Source organism: Parasteatoda tepidariorum, chromosome 8 (assembly GCF_043381705.1).
Source record: "Parasteatoda tepidariorum isolate YZ-2023 chromosome 8, CAS_Ptep_4.0, whole genome shotgun sequence".
NCBI classification, from domain to species: Eukaryota; Metazoa; Arthropoda; class Arachnida; order Araneae; family Theridiidae; genus Parasteatoda; species Parasteatoda tepidariorum.
This window is the reverse complement of record NC_092211.1, coordinates 47,689,224-47,714,341: the sequence shown is the minus strand read 5'-3', so window position 1 is coordinate 47,714,341 and position 25,118 is coordinate 47,689,224. Positions and strand designations below refer to the sequence as shown.

Sequence of the window (25,118 nt, the reverse complement as noted above, 5' to 3'; positions counted from 1 at the left end):
AATAGTGTGCCTGTTATTTTTTATTATTTTTTTTTTATTATCAAAAGTTAAAGGTTTCAAAGATCTGCCTATATGTATATAAATTATTTTGACCAGACGATTATTAACTACGATTTTACAATAAATGGATATACGAAAATTATTATCATAAATTTGTACTACTTGGTAGGACATATTCTAGTTAAATAAATTTTCAAGTCACAAAATAGGAAATAATTGAAAATATCTAACGCTTACGTGTTACTCTGATCGATTACAGAGCCCCTGAAAGTCTCTATAGTGCCAAAAGAAATACAAACAGATGTAGGGAGAACAGCCACATTCCACTGTAATGTTTCCGGAAGTCCAGCGGGCTCAGTGGTTTGGAAGAAAGACATGCGATCGTTGTCGCCATCCAATTCCCGAGTGATATTTTCCAATCAGTATGTGATACAGTTGAGGCAACTAAAGAGAACTGATTCTGGAATGTATCAGTGCTTTGTGTACAGAGACTCGTTTTCAGCTCAATCTTATTCACATCTTATTATTGGAGGTAAGAATTTTACTGAAAGTATTAGTAAAAACCAAACTTCTTTTTTTTTTAACTAAAGTCCAAACTAAGGAGCAAAAATAGCAGTATTATACTGCTATTTTTGTTGACAAATATTTTGATTTATTTATACTTTTTAAAATCATTTTTTATCATGCTCTATATTCTACACTGACGAATAGCATAGTGATTGGTTTACCAGGTTTCACAAAAAAGCTCGATATTATTATGAAAACAATATCTTCCTTAATAACCAAATTTATATGCTTATAAAATTTATTATAAACCAATATTTGTCTAGTTATTTTGAATATGGCATTTCTTAAGTACAGCTAATAAGCCATTCGATAAATGTGTCGCATTTTTATAGATTGCGATTGTCAGTCGTAACCTTTTACAAAAGAAATAACGCAAAATTCTACAAAAACTAATTCACCATTTTATTATTCTTTTCCATCCATCGTTCAAAAACCAAAACAAAAAAAAATGATCATATCTATAATATCAAGCTTTTAGCTCGCAACATCAGAAAATGCGTGTTATTACATCACGTGACCCTGACAGCGATTATCTTTTTAATTTACATAGTCGATAAATAAGACCGTTTCTAAGCAATTAATATGTATCAATGTAAGTTTTAGTCTTAAAATTAGAGTTACTGATGTTGTTTTACTATGCTGTTACTTAGTGTGGACTTTTAGAGAAAAAACACTTTCTTATATTTAACAATCATAATTATTTAATTTAACAACATTGAAGTTAATTTAGAACACAGGAGTTGCGTCTTAACGTAACACTAGCTGGATAGGAATCTAAATTGAAACTTTCAGAGTAGAAGAAGTATGTGAAGTCTCAATTCAATTAAGAATGCTTGCAAAGATAGTTCTTATGCATGGCCACAAACGGCATAATATTCTACACTTGAGCATTGTATTAGATGATATATCGTTCCTTACAGGGTGGTTACAAGTAAACATTTTACTACTTTGACAAACATAGTGATGTTTAAGTGTTCTAAGAAAACGATAGGTTCATAAGCACCATATTGGTCTTTAAGTGGAAGTTCGGAGAGAAAGGTGTGATCTCAGACATCTTCATCTCTTCCTGACAAGTCACAAAATTTTGTAGTCTTCCTACAATGAATGCCATAAGAACAAATTTGAAAAGAACAAACTCGATAAACGGAGCTAAGGTTGAGTGATTTGAGCCCACTTAATATATGCTTTGATTTGTGCAGACTTGTTTCCATCTCGTTGTTAAAATTTGAACTAATTTTTTTATTGTAGATTTCTCTTTAGTATGTAGCGCATATACTAAGTTTCATCAACATTCGTAAACCAAAACGACGTCTATGTTGATCTAAGCAGGATAACATTAATTATAACCACCCTGCGTCTACTTTTTAAGATAAAGTGAATGAAACCAAATTGATAGGAATAATCGCAAGTCATGATATAAAAGTACAATCTTTGACTTTTTTTTGACTATTTATTCATTTTATATTAGACTCTACTCTAGACAAGGGAAGCATCAAATTGAGGTCCTTTGTCATAATAGTCATTAGTATTTGAGTAATTTTTTTTCATCCGCATGCAATTAGTGTATTTATTTTTTAGATACTGGACATTTGCTTCCTTATGTAGGTGGAATTTTGATACTTATTATAAAAACTAAACATTTTATATAAAAATAAGTTCTGTAATTACGCTTCGAATTATTTTTTCTGTTGGTAACACTTCGTAAAGATAAAAAGAAGACATTTATTTAATAAACATTTAAATAAGCAATTAAAATCACCACTTTATATACTGTCATTTAAGATGCAAGTATTTCCAAGAATTATATTCTTATACACTGAAAAAATTCCGAGTTAAGTTACGGCAAAAATGTACCATACAGGCTGCTGGTAATTTTTACCATAAATCCATTTTTACCGTAAAATACCACATTTGATCATATTTACTGCGAAATCGTTGAATCTTTAATGAAATAGATATCACTGTAAAAATTAAGCTGTAAACTTTTCGTTAAAAATGGACTTTGAGGATGGTGCACCTATGATGCTAATATTTTTTGCTGTCTTAGAATCTACCTATAATTGCTTTACCGTACAGTCTAAAAAATATATTCGCAAATTGTAAGCTATTGTAAGAAAAATTATTCGAATACTTCTTTTTTAATATAACTGTACGAGGTTTGCTCCTTTTCTTAATATCCAAATAAAATTCCACGATATTTGTCATTGATTATTTTAATTAAAAAATTATTTTATACAATCATTATAACAAACAATCATATTTGTAAGCATCGTATACATTTTTGAATGTTCATTATAAGTAATTACACTTGAGAAAATAAATATTTTCTCCCTGAAAAAGATAATACATTTAAATACATAAAAAGTGAAAGCATGAATTCAAATAGTACATGTCAACATAAACAATTAATATTCATTTTATTAGATATATAGAAGTAGCACTTTAAATATTACGATGTGTTTTGATCAGTAAATGTTCTTATCTAACTTCTTTCATTTTCTTTTGGTTGTTTCAGACTTAGCTCCAAAGTTCAAGACAGTTTTTATAGAAAAGACAGTGAGACCTGGTAGTTTTGTATCTTTGACCTGCACCGCCACAGGAAATCCAGAACCACACATTAGATGGAAACTTGATGGCATCTGGCCTGTAATGACCCGTCCCGGAATTTTAGTCAGTTCTTATCTAAGTGCCGAAAGTGTTGTGACAAGTTACGTCAATTTCACTTCGATAGACATCATAGATAGCGGAGCTTACTCGTGCGAAGCGATCAATGATGCTGGCCGTGCTCAACATTCCAAGAGGCTAAATGTCTTCGGACCTCTATTTATCAGACCATTAGATAACCTCACTGCCTTGGCTGGAGCGAGCTTTGAGATGATCTGCCCATTTGGAGGTTATCCTTATGATACCATCAGTTGGAAGAAAGGTATGATATTGATCCGTACTGGAATATATATATTAATACGGAGCATTTACTTTTACAACGTCAGTTAAGTTAAAAGCGTTTGTTCATGTACTTCGTTGGATTTCTGATGCATCAATATGCAGTAAAAATAATTGTCATTTGGGTTTAAACATTTTAATAGTATTTTAAGTAAGTGTTGTTACCAATATATTTGAAATAAAAAATTAAACTTTTTCTTAGGGATGTTTTACAAATCCTGGAAAAGTCTTTATTTAGTGAACAATTTAAATAAAAGTATTTTTGAATTAAAAAGTAAAAATAGTATTAGAAAATGTAGTTAAGAAATCTTTTTTTTTCTATTGTGTTTTTTGAAATTATGGTTGAAGAGTTTCTTTAAAACATGATACATAATTAAAAGTATTGAAAAGCATATAGTAGCTTTGATTTATATTTAAAACTCAATTCTTAATTTCAGATTTCTAAAGATCTGATTAAGAAAAATATAAAAAATAATGTAATAAAAAATGATAATTTTAGTTTTTTTCTGGAAATCTCTTGGCCTTTCCTTATTAAAATTCTAAGCATTTAAAAAAAAGAGAAAGAATGAAAAATAATGTTAAATTGAGAATTTTGTAGCTTTCCTTTTTTATTTATATAAGTTATTAGAGAGTTGCATATCATAATAAAGATTTATAAATAGCAAAATTATGTGGAATCTTTCAAAAGTAGTTCATAAAATGTAAGAAATTGTATAGAATTTTAAGGAATATTGATTTATATGAAAAAATTATAAACTTGGTAACAGCATAAAATACTTGTAAATTTAAAAAAAATATCTATTGCTACTTAATTAATTTATTCTCATTGCTTGTACTTAATCAAAAAAAAGTTAAAAAGTTAAGAATTTAAGCTTCTTAAAAGCTTTCGCTTTATGTCAAATTATTTACTTAAGTAAATAAAATAAGCTGCCATTGTGGTTGTTAACGGTTAGTTGGATGGAAATGCAAAGAATTTCAGAGTTAATTAAGACCTTAATTTATTATTTGACGCGAAAACTATTGCACACGGAGAAAACAATTGTGGCATAATAATGATATGTGTGGTAAAAAAAAACTTGCAATTCTGGCAATTAAAACCAAAATATGTCATAGTTAACCTAATTGTTTGGTAATTTTGCCTTTCATATAGTAGCGATTAAACGGAAATTCAGGTTCTCAAAATTTTAGTTCCTATTACAGCACAATATGTAAGAATACAAAACTGAAAAGTGCGTAAAAGCTTTTATGCTATACTCCAAGGTTATGCCATGCTGAAGGTTATGCTCTTAGGTAATAAAATTAACAAATTGTACTGCTTTATCAAAATTTTGTCAGATATTATAAAACCATATTTTATCTTTAATATTCAAAAATCATTACCAATGGGCTTCGAAAAACTCCCAAACTTTTTCGTGATTGATAGAGCGAGAAACATAGTAAATTTTACTCTATTTTGGTAGTTTTCATAAATTTTTTTTTGTAAATAAATCTACGTTTTTACAAATAAAGAAAACATTTAAGCAACATTTTTGATTAAAAAGATTTAAATACTATTTATTTTCTCTGCAATTGATTGGTGCGAAATTTAGAATAATCAAAAGTCCTTTTTGTTTCGTATAATTAGTAAAAAAATCGTAAAGTTAAAGGAGAGCGTTACTTGAGGTAAATTCCGTAAAAAAAATCCTGTAAAAAATTTTAATTTTTACTCTTATTAAAGGTCATTTGAATTGTTCTTTTTTTAAATAATTGAAGATAACTAGCTAACAAAGTAGGCATTTATGCATTAACAGTACAGTTAATATTGAAAACAGTTTCTATTTTCTTCGTGAACTTCAACATTCTTCTGCTATGTTACTTTAGAATGAAACATAACAGGTTTCAAAAATTGCAAAACACAACTAGACATTTCAATATTCTTTAAAACATTTCTGATACCGCTTTTAGTTCTTCTTTAAAATACGCTGAAATTTTCAGAAAATGCCTTTCAATATTTTATCTTTCTTCAAAGTAAAACGAGATCTTAAAAGTTCTCTTTAAAAGAGCTATTAAACTTTTGAAGCTGTTTAAACTTTAAAGAACACTTCAAAATTGCACCATTATACATCCTTTTAGCAAATATCCTGAGGCTACATCATTATCAATCGATTTCTCTCTCAGAATCGCTCAAATTCTGATGATTTTTGCTTTGAACTTTTTTAACGAATCATAAAGTAAGGAAATGATGTGACTTAAATGTTCAAAAAGAAAAATATCAGTTTCGTGTTACAGATAATGTCAAATAGCAAGTTGGTTTAAGTCAAAAAAGTGCCGATTTGGAATGATTTATATTTGATTCATGGTCATTTTCTTAGAGCTAAGTGTCTTTAGCTGACGATGGGTGAATATATTCAGAATATTTTAAAGTAATTGCGTAATACTATACAGATCAGCCAAATTTATTATGAATAATACCACTATGAATTCAGCATAAGTGTAAATTTTCAAGAATCAGAAAAAGTGTTTAAACTTAAATTTTCCAAAAGATTTTTGCTGCACAAGGAAAGGAATTCAGGTAAAATTACCGTACTGTATATTAATAACATTTCTGGTGAAAGAAATAAAAATTCTGTTAAATAAAGCCAAAATATAATGTATTTAAACTTTTCATACAATAATGTCTTTCGTTCATGTAGTAGCACTTAAGCCGGATATTCATATAGTAGCCGGAAACTTTGATTTTCAATATTGTAATTCTTATTACCACATATTTAATACAAAATACGAAACTGAAAAGTAAATTTCAATCAATAAATGGTTTTTATGCCACTCTTTTAGGTATTAGGACAAAATTACCAAATTTTACTACAGTTACCAAAATTTATCACATATTATAAAACCATTTTTTATTGTTAACTTTACAAAATTTTTGCCAAAGCCCTTTGATAAAAAGTATTGAATTTTTTCGTTTTTTCAAAGAGCCAAGAAACCGATGTATTTTTACAATATGTGGTAGTTTATACTATACTTTTTTCTGACTATATTGTGGTGAAATAACAAACTATTTGTTTTAAAAATGCATACCTAAGTATACCTCTAGGGTGGAATGAACTACTCTACACGTCTAAATTATGAAATCTGTTATTCATATAAATTTACTAATAAATTTTATTTTACAAACTTTTTATAGTATTCATCAACTCAACTAATTCTTTTGCAAACGTAACTAACGAAAATGGTATGTTTTAAAAAAGCAAATCACCAAAATCAATGGAAGGGAAAAATCATAAATAAAAATGATTCGTGAAATTTTGGTTCCCCAAATTATATTTTTTTTCAAGGAAATGCTTAAATGTATCAACTGAAATCGATTGTGAGGATGTTTTAAAATACAATTAGATGGGCTACACGCTGTGAACCTTTGTTTATTTGAGTAAAATAAAATAAACTAACCATAATTATAAACCGCAAATAAGCCAGTTCTCCCAATTATGCATTAATAACAAATAAAAGTTACAAGAATATAACCATTCGAATTTTATTCCCCGCAAAACCATTAATTATGGACTCCAAAGATTAAAGTTTAAGACGTTGTCATTTTTTTCATCAATTATCTCTAATAAGAATAAATACTGTTAGATATAGTTAAGTATTTATTTATTTTCTAAATGTAAATAATAAAATTTGTATCCTTCTTTTTCTTAACAAATATTCTTTTTTTTTTCTGCTTTCCCAAGATAATAGTCTGACTTATAATAAAATGTTATATTTCTATAGGGATATTCTAAACATGAGAATAATCCAAAAACTCAGTGTTTACTGATTTTATATATAGGAAGTTTTTTGTATTTAAGTGATTATATATTTTTAAGATCTTAGTCAAAATCTGAATTAAAAAAAACATTTCAGCTAATCGCGATAAATGAGCAAATTTGAATAATTAAAGCAGCTTATTTCTATTTTTAGCTGAAAGAAGCTTATAATAACTTTTGTTTGGAGAAATTGTTATTAAGAACTCTTTGCAAGTATCTTTAATCATATATGTTATTTTTAACTATTTTAATATTTATAAATGTTTTTATAAATGTATTTATAAATGTTATTATGTTATTTTTAACTATTTTAATATTTATACTGTTTTATTATAATAATCTTTCGTAATTATGATAATCTTTCGACAGCGTTTTTAATCTCTAGAAGTAAATATTAGTTTTTACCACAGAATGAACTTCAAAAATTTAATTTTACCAGAAATCCAGAAATTCATATTTTGAGAACAGTGATTTGTAGAACAAACTGTAAAAATATTGAGAAAATTATTACAGGACAAGTACAAAATAAAATTATGAAAATACTATTTGTGGTAGATTAGGACTTATATTTTATTTTTCTTCTTCTTCATTGGTCTGACAGCCCTGGATGGGCCCTTGCCTTTCACAGAGTTGAACTCCAGGCTCTTCTACACCTGGCCAAAGACATCCAATTTGTGATCCAATATATTTTATATATAAGAAAAATATTTTCTGTATTTTCAGAAGATAATTCTATAATCTGTAGAATATAACGTAGTGTGAACTGTTTCTTTCTAAAAAGAGATAATTTTATCAAAAATTCCAAACAATCAAAATTGCTCCTCATTTAAAAGTGATTTCCACTTGTTTTGCCACATTATACGCTTTCCGATGAATTTTTGCCAACACCAATTTTCGTAAAACATTTCCTTGCTTGGACGTCAGTTCTACTGTTGACAAAATCTTTCACCTGCAAGGGTGTTTTTATCCTTTTGGGACTGCATTTATACCGTTGTTTAATCATTCATGCTTTATTTTAAATGAATTTTTGTAGTGTCCATGTAAGTAGGGATTTACCCAATAGCTTTCTTAATCAGTTTCAGCGTAGCACTACATCATCATGTCATCAAGTTATGTCACCTCTTGACAATTCTTTTCTGATTTCCGTGAATCTCTCACATGATTGATCACTAAACAGATGGAGACAGTTTAATGATACTGAATGCACCATTTGTCAGCCAAATCATTGTTAGTTTTTCCGTACTAGACAATTCTTATTACAACTGCATTATGAAACTGTCACCTCCCTTTCTTTACTTACAAGAAATACCTAACAATAATATAAATTATTCTTTAGTTGTAGTAATCCAATATAATTAAATACTAACTATTTTTAAAATGTGTTCAAGTCTGCTCAAGTGAATGTGGGTTCTTTAAGATAATTCTAAGTATAGTATTTACTAAAATGAAATATTTATTCAACCGACAAACAAAAATTGAGCCGGCTGAAATCTATAAATACTGAGTGCAATGACTTATCTCACTGTAACTCAGATCTTTTTCAATAAATATGGGAAAGAAAGTGAATAACTGAGGAATGCCTCCTTCTATGCTTTTGGAGATCGTTTAACTTTGCATTTGGAGCATGAAATATGCAAGCTAACGTTGCGGAGAGATACTCAGCGAAAGTGAATGCCGAGCAAAAATTCTTTGTTTTAGTAGTGTGACAAAACAATTCTGTATTTTACTGGGCTGCCATTAGATAAAAGACAAGAGCTTGCCAAGAAAAAAAAGAATTTAATTTTCGTTTTTCTCTCCTAGTATTCTACATTGTTGTCTGGGAATTCTTTCCTCCTTCTAATTTTAATACAATTTTATCTTTTACGTACCAAAAGAAATAATTTAATGGTAGCTAGATTTTTTTTTTGCTTGATAGTAATGATTTTCGACTTTTTCTTAAACACTCTATTTAATTCTTTGTTTTATTTATGTCAACAAGAATGGCCTAATCGCTGATAAGGCACTAGATAATATAATCATTTTTCAAGGATAATATTTAATAATATTATATTGTTTATACATAATATTATTAAGGGAGGCAATTTTTTTAAAGGAGAGAATCTGCACTGTCGGGTTGCAGATATAGGAAGATTTTACCTATTTGTGCTCGGAATTTTAAATGTATGAATAGTAAGTAATAATGGAAACTAGCTAACTGAAAATTAACTTATTTCTGCATATATACGAATTTCGGAGTTGATTTCCTCTACCAAGAAGAACGAAAATTTTATAGGATTATTTATTGGTAACATGATCGATCTATAAAAACTAATTTTGTTAGGTTGTCTTAAGTATTGATTTATCGAATCCCAGTGATAGCTGGTCGATACGAATTTCACATCCTGTTTGCACCGACGACAGTGCTAGCGCGAAATATCCTCAGTGGTAGTCGGATCATGGGTTAGAATCCCCTAGCCATCAGGTTAACCGTGAGAATTCTTCGTGGTTTTCTTATCCATGAAACGCAAATGCGGGTTAGTTCCATCAAAATGTCCTCCATGGCGGCAAATTTCTCCTAATACTTGATTCAGGAGTTCCCTTTTCTTCTTGCATTGTGTTCATAATTACAAGGCTACGGAGTTGAACATTAGTAGTCATAAACCCAAAAATACGGCCGATTGTTCAACGACGGTTAAAAAATAAAATAAAATATTAAACGATACTCAAGTTATTGCTCGAGAGGTACGTGAAGAAGCAGTGCAGCTCCTAATGGAGCATAGTGATAAGTTTTCTATCTGATCTCATGGCAGAGATGGAAAATTTTAATAATTCTACTGTGTACTGCCTGTGAAATGTCTCGAACTCATAATTATGATGAGTTGGGGGATTTAATGGCTGCCGAAGAGATGTTAGCTTATCACTAAAATTTATTACATAGAGAATTTTGACAATATTATGGACATTTCATTATAATAGTTAAAATTTAATATTTCCGGGAGAGAAACAATGGTTCAATTGATTGCTGATGGCTTTTTTTTTTTCAAATGAATATATGTCTAAAAAATATTGCTGAAAGCTATAAGAATTAATAAAAACATGTCAAAACAATTTACATCCCATGACAGTAAAAAGTTTATTTTAAAAATAAATATCAAAACATTTGAAATTATAATACTTACTATAAAACATAATTTATTTTGTCAAATGTAGTTTTCATTAACACATGACATCCTTAAACAATTATCATTAATGCATTTCGTAGAATTAAAAAGAAACAAATGGCCAAACGATTTCGAAACACTTCATCAATTTAATTCGAAGTAATAAATGTAAACGATGAACTCAGCAATCTAACTAGTAATTAATCTTTTTGCCATTGTAAGATGATTAAAATGTTAAGAACAGAGTGTTAACAGTGTGGCACGTAATGATTAAAAAACGCATCTTTTTTTACATACTATTTCATTTGGGTTCACACTATTTATATATTTCTATGTGATTAAAACTTTTAAATTTTCACAAAGTAAAAAATAATCTGTGAAACAAAATTTAAACTCAAAACTAATCTTGATGTTGAATAATTGTCCAAGATTAAATAATACCAAAATTCAGATAAAATTTCAAGTATTCGAAACAGTTCGTCAAATATAATTTTTTGATAGATTATTAATTACTAGGAGGCTCCGCCCCCTGCTCGCTAACGTTCGCCAACCCCCGAGAATTGCTACGCAATCCTATGTGGTTCACGTCGTGAACCATGGCTCGCTACTCTCGCTCGCCAATTAATACAATGTTCTAGCACAAAGACATAATATATTATCATCAAAGACATAGTATTTTATCATCAAAGACATAGTATTGTACTTATGTAGAAGAATTCTACCAATGTTCTTATCGGCTATTAAAAAAGTATATTAGGTATTTAGATTGTACATGGTGAAAAAATCAAAACATTAGCTAAATAAGAAACATATTAGCAAAATAAATTATCAAATATTGCTTCACTAATATTCTGCATTTTAAAGCGTGAAAATTCAATGCATAAATAAACGCGAAATATAAAAAATATTCAGTGCATTCAATACAAACACTTAAACGTTTTTTAGACGTTTAGGTAGCTCCCAGTAGAAAAATATCAATTTAACAGCGGCCTTTTAAAGCATTCTCACTTCAATTAATTAATTAATTCCTAATTGAGTTTAAATTAAATATTGTCATGTTTTTAGTGCATGAATCTGAATTGAACAACCTGATAATGCTCACTCTGGTTATTGTTATCTGGTCGCTCACTACGTGCTCTTGCGCACCGAAACCTAACAATTAAAAATGAAAACTGTTGCCAGCGCGAGAAAAGAAATATCATCGGTTTTATTGATACATACATGCATACGTACGTATTAGCGTTTTATATAATATAGATGTGAACTATATTGCAATATATATTTAAAATATTACTTAAGGAAATTAAAAAGAAAAAGTTTTGATTTTTCTTCAGGAGGTCGAGCTTTACCAATAAACCAGAGGCAACGGATCTATCCAAATGGCACGTTTCAAATTGTAGATGTGCATCCAAGTGAGGATAATGGACAATACAGCTGTGAAGTATCTTCCAACCAAGGAATAATGCCCCCTGCCTCCCGCAGTTTCCGAATTTCTGTACGATGTAAGAATCTTTCTTACCTTTATTTCCTTTTTTTTTGTTCTTATATATTTTTTTGTCCTATTTTATGCGCCATATACAGTATCACACACTACTACTATTGCAAGCTTAGTCGCTGTGGCATCAGTTGACCTGGGGGCCTTAGGCCATTGTGGTCCTTTATCCATTCATCGGGATATCCATCACCTGGATATTCATCATTATATTCATCATGATAGCCATCAAGCTATTCATCACTTGGAAATCTTAAGAACTTGAATTGATGTCCTTGTGGTCTTAGTATCCTAGGAACAAAAGTAGAAAATTAATAAGTGGGCCTATTACTCAAAAGGCATAGTCGAATATGGTTCGAATTGTACAAAAAAAAAATAAAAATAATAGTACAGTTAAATTATAACTTCCTAAACAAAGTTCCCAAAAAACAAATTTAATGATTTCTCAAATTTAATTCGAAAAATAAATGCCAATATAATTGTTATTTCCACTTTGTATTCAATAAGAATTGAGTCATCTATAAGACTGAACGGTTTTCCAGTTGTTGTTCGTCAATAAAATATATTATCAGTTCTACTGCAGATTGAATGTTGTGATTATTGTTAACGCTTTTTTTTATTTTTGCCATAAAACGTTTTACTATTTATGCACCATTAAGTTTTACGCGAATGGTCATTATCGATCACTAGTAAAAAAAGTGTATGATTGGCCTCTAGGAAGCGTCTTCTTTGAGAGTCCCATATTCAAAATTCTGTTAGACTCTGCAGCATCACAATTCAACGCTTTATCATAAAAACTTCGATTCAGTTTGCTAAAATGATGATTACAAGTTTAAAGGGTACGAGGAGCAAATTGTAACAATTGAACAACCCATGATCGGAAATGTCATTTTACGCCGGTATGAGAGATTCTCTCTGGCCCATTAGCAGTTCGCATGGACTCTAACATGCATTTTTATTAATCTGTAATATCTTTGTTTCGTATTTTCTAATACTTATTGGAAAAAAGTACCCATAAATATGTCCAGAAATTGCTCTTTTCATCAAAATTTATTGATTTGGCAGCCGAAATGACGTGCTCTACAAGCTAGTCAGAAAACCAATGAACAACAATAAAACCGCCAAAATTGGGCACAACTAAATTCGTATATAAAATTATCCTAATATAAAGAAATATAAGATTATCCTGATACTTTTTATTAAATCATAAAATAACTAAGTCAACTTGGAATAAATAAATAAAATTTAATGTGCACTGAGACTAACCTTGCCGTTTCTAAGTCACATGCAACGACGACAAACTAATTTAGAGAGAAATTAATCATCATTTTCCCAATAACTCACTTCATTCTCACGGTATAATTTTATTTTACAGCTGGTCCAAAAATAGCTGGTTTCTCTTTTAAAGAAAATTTACACGAAGGAATGAGAACAGTTGCTACTTGCATAGTATTAGGCGGAGATGGTCCATTAGCTGCAAAATGGCTAAAAGATGGTCGTCCAATTTCGGAACAAGAGCTTGACGTTAATATCCTTCAAGAAGATGATGGATCCATTTCCATATTGACCTTTAAGAACTTAACCCATCGCCATAATGGAAATTACTCGTGCGTTGTGTCCAATGATGTGGCTTCAGAATCAAGCAGTGCCACACTCACTGTCAAAGGTTGCTAAAACTATTGCTTATAAAATTGTGTATTTTAAGTTATATTATGAACATATAGTCTCTAAGCATTAATAACTACTTTACGAACCGCATAAAATAAGGAAACTCTGACAACGATATTTTTTGCAAACTTTACATTTGAAACTCGAAAAAGTTTAAAACATGCAAAGTCTTGTAAGATATATTTTTATTTCTGCCTACAATAAATATTTTTAATTGAAAATAACATTAAAACTATTAATTTTTTCAAGAAAATTTGACGTCAAAAGTCGGCAATCTTTTTCCATATGGCAGGATTTTCCTCAGCACTAGATTCATGAAACAAATTAAATATTTGTCAAAGCGAAATTGTGAATGCATATATAAGTCGCACTTAATGCAAGAGTTTAACAAAAACATTTTTTTTTCATTTTAGGAAATAATCTGGTTTAAATACACAAAGAGTAAGAAGAACTTTATCTGCTGCCCTTACCATCAAATCACAGTAAATTTGCATTACCAACATTAATAAAATTCTGATTATTTTCTGCCGATATTAATTCTTTATATTTGTATTAAGTACTATGCAAAAAGCTCTAGTACTCAGGATGAGAGTACTTTTTACTATAAAGTACATTTTAATAGTAAAACACTGTATCTGTAACAATAATATTTCCCTTAAAATTACTGAACTATTCGACAGTAATTGCGTACATATTTTGTTATTCTGCGTTTAACAGATGGACAGAAAGTATAAATTCTACGTTTATCTAACACACTTTCAGTTTCTCGCTTAATTTGATAAAACTAAACATTTTACTGCTAGACCACGATTACATCGAATCTTGAAAAGTAACAAGACCACAGCTCGCCGTGCTACCACCTTCGGATAACTCATTTTACTAGTTATGAAGGTACTGGAAGTGAGGTAATGCGATATCAACGAGGTCGTCTCGAATTTTCAAAACTGGCAAGAGTGAAAAGTCTATTAGACTATTGACTTGTCTAATTCTCAAGATGTTTCAGTTATCAAGGATTAATAAAAATTTATGTACTAATATTAAACTAATAATATTAAATATACAATAATAGACTACTAATAATAAAGAAATAAAGTAATTCCTAATAGCAATAAATATTAAAAAATAAGAAAAATATTAATATAAAATATAAATATAAAACATAAGTAAAAAAATATTAATTAATAAATAAATAATTAATATTAATAAATATTTCAGTGCCTCCAAAGTGGATTATTCAACCTACTGACATTTCAACAGTTGCCGGTCGACCATCTCAGATTGACTGCCAAGCGGATGGTGTACCTCAACCGCATGTGCGTTGGAAAATGGCGATAAGTAAGTTTTATTGCAGTAAGCTTAAATAATGGCTTTGAAATTTTTTCTGAAATTACGACCAAAATTTCAAACACGTAGTAATAGATTTTACTTCGTAATAAGAAAAATATATTTTTCTAAAAAGAGAAACCTACCTTACTTTTCAAAATTTAAAATTATGAAGCTCCGGTCAGTGGAACACTGCATTTCTCAATTTTTAAACTAGTGTAATTATTTTTAAACAATTAATCAATCCAAGCTTATAAAAAAAGCTTAACTAAATCGAACGAATAGTATATCGAAAAATCTCAGTCATTCTAAAAGCTGTGCCAATCATTTGTTTCTCGATATTGAATTTATCCCATTTCCCTGTATTGATCTCATTGAAAACTACAATTTGCTTAACTAAACCCAGTAGTTATAGCTTTTAATTAAATAAATATATTTAAAATTTAAGAAACATATTATTACATTATGTGATTATTGAAATAAAAATATATAAATATAATTAATTGTTTTTTTTCGTTAAAAGTAATTTTTTAACGTATTTCTCATATTTCCATGCTGACATTTTTACAAAATCTATTATACAAATGCTATAATAAATGTTTTTTTTTTGAATTTTTACTACAGTGAAAAATGCTATTTTAATCAAGTAAAGTGTTATATATGGTTAATAATAATATTTTTATAAAGTAAAACGGGAGATATATATAGCTGTATTTTCAATAAAATATAATACTAGTATAATAAAGTTTATATAATTTTTGTTTTGAAACTGTACAAATAGTTAAATAGTCAGATTGATAAGCCTTCTAATAAGTACTGATTAGTATTTTGTATTTTTCTAATTTTAGATCAACCACCGGAACAGTTCAGAACTATTGTAAGCAGCTCTCATATACACATTTTAGTTAATGGTTCATTGAATTTTAGAAGCGTTGAAGCATCAGATGCCGGGTATTATTTGTGTGAAGCAAACAATGGCGTGGGTTCACCACTCAGTGCTATTGTACGTCTAACAGTGCACAGTAAGTGGGATTTAACAAATTCACATATACATTGAAAATTCATTCAATTTAAATTTTTTGTTGTTGAAATGTTAAGAAAAAGGTGAATTGATGAAAAAAACATCTGCAACGTAATAATATCTTAAAAACAGAATTCATTCATAAATATGACATCCGATGTATGAGTATTTTCAAAGAGGGTTGAAAGCATTTCTCTGACAATTATTTTTTTCAAGTCATTCAGATTATATTGATGTTTTTTTAATAGTGAGTCATTTTTAAATTGTACAAACATAAACAACTCTTGCGTGTTAGCTAATCTCAAATAGTAAGAGTCAAACACATAATTTTATTTAAATGAAATATTTGTTAAATTAATTCAATTGTGAATCATTCTAACGCATTTTAAACGAACAAAAGCTAAATCGCTGTATTTTAATATAATTACCAATTTTTAACTATTAATTACATTTTTACAATTATTTAATGTACATTTATAGTTTATTTTTAACTTTAGTGAATAATTATGGTAAATGGAAAAAAATATCACTTTAAATAAGCCCATAAAGTCCCCCACGGTCCAGATCGATCGTTCGTTAATTTCATCATACGTTTTATATTAAGCAAATAATTAAATAATTTACGATGCTTTTTTTCTAGCTTTATTCTGATTATTTTATTTTTCAATGTTATTTTGTTATTCCTTTTTTTTCGTTTTCTTTTATCCTGGAGCTTTTTATTCATAGTTCTTAATTTGTAACATACTGAAGACTCCTTTTCTGTATATAAAGATTAATAAATATTGAAACAGTGTTAAGTATTTAATTAACTATATTGCTGTGCTATTTATGCGATTTCTATTGCCCATGAATATTCTATACTTACTCTAAAATTCTTTAATTAGGTGCCCCACATTTCCTTACTAAATTTTTAGTAATAAGTGCTAGGCGTGGAGACAAAACAGTGATTGAATGCTCACCAGAGGGTGACCAACCTATTTCATTTACCTGGAGAAAAAATGGCGCCTTGCTGGATCTTACAAAAGAAACACGGTCTGTATTAAAACTTTTTTTTAGATTTAACTACTCTTCATTGCTATAAAATTATAAATCGTGTTATTTAATCATAACATGTTCCTGATACCAAATAAGAGACCATTGACATGCGATTTACTAATTTATAAATTTCGCACCTATTCTTCTCTTGAGTGTTTTATCAGTTCAGTACCTTTAGTGGAGCAAAAAATAATTCATATACGAATTTCTGAAGAATAAAATTAGATATGTATTTATGCTTGAAAACACCAAAACACTAATTGTGAATATTTACAAAGATTTTTATTTTTGTTCTAAAAATATCTTGTACGAACTAATAATATTTAAATTTTAAGAATAAGATTATATTATTATTGCTTGATGATCTAGTGTCATCCAGGTTTGTTCTTTTACATTTGACTAAAATTTGTTGTAACCATTTTTTCCATGATTTTGGTGTTCATTAACATTAAAATTTACATTAAAAACAAAGCATAACACACTTACAAATCAAAAAGTTATTTTTGCAATTTAATTCAATGTAATAGCATTTAGTTTAAGATGATCACACACACTAATTTATAAAATTAAATTAAATTGTAGCACAGAGAGATTCACATAGCACAGAGAGATTATTTAGACAAGTTTAAATAGGTTAAATATAAACTAAGCAGATAAAAATTATTAGTTATAAAATAATTTAATACAGTGATGGGAATTCAAGAATTAAAATTTAATCATTCATAGTTAGAAATTTAAAAGCATTCATACATTTTATAACGGTGAACTTTAGTTTCAGTTATATAGCAGTGTGCAGGACAACAATAAATTCACGACATGTTGTCCTCAATTTTAAAAAAAATTGCTGACTACATCCCAAAGTATACAAAAATATTTGAAAACGGACATAATTCATGAACAGTGCGATTGTGCGTGAACTTGGTTTGCGCTTTCAGCATTATTGGTGGTTAGATTTACCTATTTTTTTCTTAAAGTTGGTTAAAGCATTCAATTCGATCAAAACTGATATTACATTATACCGCAGTTTTTCTTAGTGTGAATTCAAATATCTACACATTTTACTGCATCTTAAATGAATTAAAAAAAAGATTGTAGACTAGACTTTAAGAATAAAGAAAAGCAGTAAAATAGAGTTGCAATAAAAAGTTATATATGCAATGATTGTGCTAAGTTGTATTGTTTTTCTTTTTTTTCAACTAGCGGGCATTTTTCAAGATTTTCCTCTTAGTAAAATATCAAAAGATTTTTAAGATTTTTATTAAGTTTTTCATAAATACTATTCTGATGAAAAGAAACTATATTTGTTTCCTTCATTCTTTTTTAACTAGGTAAGCTGGAATATTTTGCAGTAGACAATAGAGTTCGTATTATAAACAATGCTTAAAGAATGAGTTTGTTACGAATCTAGAATCATTAGCAACGTATTCGTCATATGCGTTGATCACGCACAAGTGTAATCAATTCTGTTAGTGTTTCCACCAACAGTTTGATTATTTTTAAAATAATGCAAACTGTTGAACTGTTTTTTTGAAAACTAAACAAAAATAATTCGTGTCTAAGAAAAATTATTTATATATCAAAAATGATGAAATATTCAATTTTTGTCATACTATAAATTATATTAAATAGCAAGTTATCTTACTTTTAAAGAAATACAATGCTTTTAGTAAGACGATTCCCAAACATTTCTAAAAAAACTGCTAACATTTTTAGTCATTTTTATGCTTCCAATTGAATTAGTTATTACTATTAACCAACGTAAATGCAATGAGCTAATATAGAAAATATCGTTCAAAAATTTAACAAGAAACATATGTAAAACAATTAAATATGTTAATAATATTTAATTTTAAGAGATTTGCATTTTTCAATATAACTTATATAAATTTACGGGGAAATTTCTAGAAATAACTGAAATAAGTTATACGAAAGCACTTTATAAGTAAAATCTAATGAAAAGTAAAAACTAAAAAGGGTTTTATTGTATTTAGTTATATGGTAACTGTCTTTTAATACTAATCTTTCCAATAAAATCAATATTTTAAGATAATATTATTGATATATATCTGGTCATAATAATTATATAATCTTTATTTTATTTGATAGCAGATATTCTATTGACTAATGTGATTCATTCTTTTCTTATCAGTTATTCCCAGACATCGGAAACCATTGGAAAAGGAGAGAAATCGATCTTGACGATAGAAAAAGCGGAAAGGAGGGATTCTGCTTTAATAACGTGCACTGCCACAAATAACTTTGGGGAAGATTCCATTAATATTCAAGTCACAGTGCAAGGTTGGTATATAATATTTTTCCTTCAATACATGCCCCCCTCATAACATGGGAACTGAATAAATTTCGACAAGAATATTAACTACTTTTTACAATTCTTTTGGGTTGAACTAAAATGGCAGTGAGATATTTTCACTTTGATAAGAAAAAAAATCATATGAGTTTGTCTAACTTCAGATTGCGTTCATTAGTTATTCAATAACAGAATGTTAAGAGAGCTTGAAGCATTCATATTTTTTGAGGTTAAGTTTATGAATGCAGAGAAAAATTAGAATTTAATGGATGCGTGTTACCAAACCTTATCGTTTCTATTTCATGATGTGGTCTATTGAAGGAATTTAAGTCATATCAAGTCAATCAAGCAATTGTATAAAGTTATAACATTTTGAGACACTAGCCTAGTTATTAAATCATATCACATATCGCACAGCTCACAAAGAGGAGAGGCTTTGCTATAGTATGCCAGAAATAAACCAAAAATTAAGCAAGAAAAGTTTCTTTTTTTAGCATTTTTCTCTGACAAGACTTTCAGCAAATTCTTTTACTGGAGCCGTGATGGCTAAGGGCATAGAGAGCTTGCTTTTCAGTGAAGTGAACTAAGTTCGAACCCCAGTAATAACTAGTCGATTCGAATTCCACCTCCGGCTTGCACTGACCACAGTGTTGACGCAAAATATCCTCAGTGGTGGACATGGGTTAAAATCCTTTTGCAATCAGACTGACCTTGGCAGAATCTCATGTTTTTCCTCTCCATGTAATGTAAAGGCGGTTTAGTTTCATCGAAAAGGCCTCCGCGAAAGTAAGTTTCTCAAAATCTGTTGTCTTCTGGATCAGGTTTAAAATAATAAGTCGGATCGACTGTTCAACGACGGTTATAAGAAGAAAAAAAAATTACTGACTCCTTTGACAAGAGTTTGCGCTTTCACCAAGTGCGCTTCTAGTGCAGTATACGTAGCTGTCAGTCTCAGAAATTCTCTAACTTTCTTGGTAAATAAATAATTTTTTGAACTCAAAAAATTTTAAAGCCTTTATAATCTCCAATGTGACCTTCTCTTTTTGATGCCGAGATATAACAGCTGCGCGCTACTGTTTGATAATAATTTCCCAGCTTCTGAGCTCCGCTTGATTTGGAACAAAGAGTATAAAAGGCTGCCAGTCTTTGAAAAATGTTCCCAACGATCACAAATAATTAAGTTAGAAATCTATTAATCTGTCTATTGCATGTGGTCAAAAAATTACGATCTCAAATTTTTGTAGTAGACCTTACGGCACAAATAGATATTATTATTTCTTCGTTGAAAATACCAGTTTAAAACTATTAAAGTTTAGGTACTAATTATAGCCAAACAGATGAATTTATTTATTATGCACTGTGAAAATTCTGGATAAAGTTACTGTAAAATGTACTGACACCATGTGCATAATACTTACATAAAATCCATTTTTATCGTAAACTTTTATACCGTAACTTTCTCACTATTATTCATGTAATTGCAGTGATTCGTATATTAACTGCTGTATTACTGTAAAAATTACGGTATAATTAATACGGTATATAAAAACTAAATATTACTTTAAAAATTACGGTATAATCAGCACAGTATTTTTCCAAAGTTTGATTTGGAATTTTTTACAGTGTGAAGCTAACAAAATTATTCCTATTAAAATAATTGAAAGAAAAATCTTTCTGAAATATAAGTGGGATTCTTAAAAATATTTGTTGGAGCGTTGATGAAGAAAAATAAACATAAATGGTTTACTTTAGAAAGACAATAAAAAAAATAAAAAAATAATTGCAAGGCGATAAAAAAGTGCTTTTGCGAAAGTCTTTTTATTGAAAAATTATGAAGCATACTACGAATTGAATGTAAATTTTACATTTTACTATAGACATACCTGACGCTCCTCAGAATTTAGAGGTTTATGATGTTGCAAGTCGAAGTGTTCGACTGACGTGGAAGCGCCCCTTTGATGGAAATTTTCCAATTACAAGATACACTATCATGTGGAGGAGGATAGACGGTAATAATTTTTTATTCAAATGGTAATTAAAAAATTTTTTGTCGTTGATAATTGATTGTTGTTGATAGTTACAGTTTGTTTTGTCATCCACACATACTTTAAGGAATTGATTCATAGCTTGAGTAGATATTGTATTTGATATCATTGTATACCTACTTAAAAATTTATTATTTAAAAAATTGTTGGAAATAGATATAATTCGCTCCACAAAGGCAAGGAAAAACTATATGAAGAAAAAATGATTTAATGTAATGTTATCGTTTATATTTTATTCAGATGAATTTGTTGGGGGTCCACTGCATGTTCCTGGAAGTGAAACAACTCTTATTATTCGAGGATTAAAGCCAAATACTAGATATTTCTTTCGTGTAAAATGTGAAAATGCATTGGGAGAGAGCCAATTTGGTGCAGAAGTTGCTATTACGACAATGGAAGAACGTAGGTATAATGGCTTTGGTTCTTATTTCATATAAAAATGATAATGTCCTTAAATGACATAATTTAAAAATTTCTGTAGTGATTTTAAATTTCGGTTTCATTGGCATCTCCATTTTTTTTTAATTTCGAAATTCAATAAAACTTAAAAAAATAAAACGGGCTGAAACAAATATGATTTTGCACAAAAATGATTTCTTTATTTTGTAAGGTATTTATGTCTTCTTATTAATCAACTATTTTCAATGTTATTAAATAATCAGAAAAGGTAATCTTAGAAATCTGCAAACAATTTTAATTTAACAATCTTATTATTAAATAGCATCAAATATTAATTAAAACTCATTTATTTTGAAAAAGCAACTATAAAATAAAGTAATTACGATATTTTTATTTATTCTTTACATTTAACTTATCTTGTATATTACTGCTTCAATAGTAGTTTTTTTAATTTCAGCACCATCAGTCTCTCCGCAGTATGTTAAAGCTACAGCAATTACATCTAAATTAATCAATGTCACATGGCAGGTAAGTTTTTAAAATTAATAAAACTGCTACATATTATAATTTGATTTTAATTCGGTGATTAATTAAGAGAAATATTACTTTTAAACAATAGTATGATACTTCCAAAACAATAGTACGTTTATGAAATCTTATTTGCTTGTTAAATATGCTGGCTATATAATGCTATAACAATTGTAATGAAACTACTTTTTAAAAGTCACAAATGCAAATTTGATGCATGGCTCAAATTCGCTAAAAATCATATATCCATTTAAAATCTTATTTTCTGAAAATAAAAATGAAACGCAAGTTTGGAAAAGCACAATTTAATATTCCGATTGAATTTCATGAATTTCAAATCCCTGAAATTAATAAATGTGCTTAACAAACGCATTGCTCTAAATGTTCTCCTTTCAAATCTTAACTTAATTAACTCTTTCACTGGAACAATATTTCCTTATGCGTTGTAATTTATAGAACTCATCTGTATGCAAATTACTTTGATTATATTTTTTTTCTTTATTTAATGATCTGGAACTCTGAAACAACTCTTATCAGCTTCAGAAATTATTCCTCAGTTAGCACTTGCCGATCAATCAGCTGATGAAAAAATGCCTCTTTGTCGAAATTGATGGAGTTTAAGGAATGAATCTGAAAATTTAATGGAATCCCGTAATTAAAACCTTAACGGAAAAATTTTGGAACTATTTCTTTGTCCATTAATAATGTAAATGTGGATCTTGCTAAGAGCTTTTGGACTTTGATGGATCATTTTAATTATGCCAAGAAAGGGGTTGGGGATTATTTTGAAATCGGAAGTCTCTTTACTCCGAAGATGTTGCAATATTTGAGTTAGGGATTAGTCTTATATTTCATCCAGAATAAGTAGTTAACTCTTAAACTTAATCAAATTGACCCCATCTTGAAGAAATAAGTGTTGAAATGGTTAAGATTTTATTTAGTCTAGGCAATTTATAAAGGAAAAAAAAGATATTTAAAAAATTAATAAAATAGGAAAGTAATTTCAGCCGTTTAAATTTAAGGGGAGAAGTATATTTTTGGAATCAGAAAAAGTAAGTTATTGGTTATATTGAATATATATTTTTATTTTTAAATGTCTTTTTCATTAAGGTAAATTACAAAAATATTTTCATTTGCACATCAAATATATCAAGTTCCGAGGATAAATTTTAAACGCTCTGTTGCAAAAAAAATAAATAAATAAATAAATAAATAAAAAATGACATTTTTTATGCATTTTAAACTCGGAGCTGCAAAACTGACTAATATGGGCCGGGCCATGTCCCATCCCCTTCAGACACCGCTTCAGAAGGGATGGGGTTTGATCCTCGACTCCGCTAAGATCCATCGAGTGCATGCGATATACGCACTCGTAGAATCTGTTTCTTCAAAAGTGCTATGGTTGATTGCTGAACTGTAACCTAGGTGCATGGATCTGTAGAAAGTTTCACTCCTTCAGACCTATGTTTAAATAGAGGAAGTGGTATCACAAAAATTGTAATGGAATGTTTTTGGATCATCCTCAGGGATGTTTCTCAGACCATCACTGATAACCCATTATGCAGCTCCAGTGCGACGTAAATACGTACTTCAAAACTGATAAAATACTTCATGATATACTTTTTTTAACACTCCAATTGGGCGAGATTCGCCTAACCAGATGAAAATTATTAAAATCAATGAATAATGCCTAATATTCATAAATTTTCATGAACAGTGAGAAATGAGAGAATTATAAAGTGCGAGATTTTTGTTATTCTTTTATTTTTCATCTCAATTCGACCACCATCGAATAAATTCATTATTCAATTATATAAATTTAAATTACATAATTCGAATTGCAAGAAATTTGTTTTAATTACTTTACAAAAATGTTTGTTAAATGAAACATTTATTTATTGCATGAAAGAATAAATAATTAATAAAAATTGCTTTTTATCTGAATCATCTTCGAATAAATTAATTTCACATCTTTTAATTAATTATTTTTTATTTTTTTACAATTTTATTCATTATTAATGTAATAATTATAATCGTTATTGTATTTTTATTTTTCTTACATTTCCGTAGAAGTTTCCGAGAACTGAGAAAAAAGTGAAATTGGCATTTAGTATGTGAAAGTTCAAGGATTAGATAAAATTACTCAGCGTGGTATATTTATTTTAACTCACTGCACAATTATTCAATTGTTTAATTCATCGAATATAGGTCCTTTAATCTAAATAACACTTTACCTCTTGTAATTTTTCCAGCAACAACTTTCATTTCTAAAAAGATTAATTTCGAGTGCAAGACTTATACTGGATGAATTAAATATCTAATTAAAAGTACAGAGCTTTTAAATAAAGCTGAATAAAATGTTAAAAATACTCCCAAGTGTTAGCTATATAAATTATATTTATGTCATTATTATTTGAAAAATATAGATATTCTAAAAGAATCCTTTTTTTACAATACCTACTCTAACTGAAAAGATGAAAAAAATTTAAAAGGAAAAACTTATGAATTTCAATTAATATTTAATAATAGCAAAAATTTATGATTAGCAAAAATACTACTTTACGAAGTATCTTATTTAATTATTTTTCCTATTACTAGAAGTTTTGATGCATACGAGTTAAAGGACATATTTGCTATATGACTATAAAAACAAGAAGTCCCACCATTTAAAAAATTAAAAAAGTTGCCATAGGTGTACAGAACTATACATTTAAATTATAGTACGTAATATAGAAAAAAATGTTTCATCATACCTTTTGTTAAATAATAGTAGGAAATAAATAAATAGTAGGAATTTTTATATAAAAAGCATTCCTTTTTTGTGTGTCTTATGTCTATATATATATATATGGTTTATGATG

General features: G+C 28.5%; 1 protein-coding gene across 2 annotated transcripts in view; it reads left to right on the top strand.

Moving 5' to 3' along the window:
• LOC107452964 (cell adhesion molecule Dscam1) overlaps positions 1-25,118 on the top strand; it is a 100,145-nt gene that overhangs the window by 55,240 nt on the left and 19,787 nt on the right. For both annotated transcript variants that reach the window (XR_011637370.1, XM_071183847.1), the window contains exons 6-16: positions 260-532; positions 3,083-3,493; positions 11,773-11,940; positions 13,306-13,596; positions 14,814-14,933; positions 15,770-15,943; positions 16,827-16,974; positions 19,127-19,275; positions 21,163-21,294; positions 21,571-21,732; positions 22,187-22,257. Coding sequence is in view for 1 of the 2 variants with exons in the window: in XM_071183847.1 (XP_071039948.1) it covers positions 260-532; positions 3,083-3,493; positions 11,773-11,940; positions 13,306-13,596; positions 14,814-14,933; positions 15,770-15,943; positions 16,827-16,974; positions 19,127-19,275; positions 21,163-21,294; positions 21,571-21,732; positions 22,187-22,257 (2,099 nt within the window). In the remaining variant the exon portion in view is untranslated. The remainder of the gene's footprint in view (positions 1-259; positions 533-3,082; positions 3,494-11,772; positions 11,941-13,305; positions 13,597-14,813; positions 14,934-15,769; positions 15,944-16,826; positions 16,975-19,126; positions 19,276-21,162; positions 21,295-21,570; positions 21,733-22,186; positions 22,258-25,118) is intronic.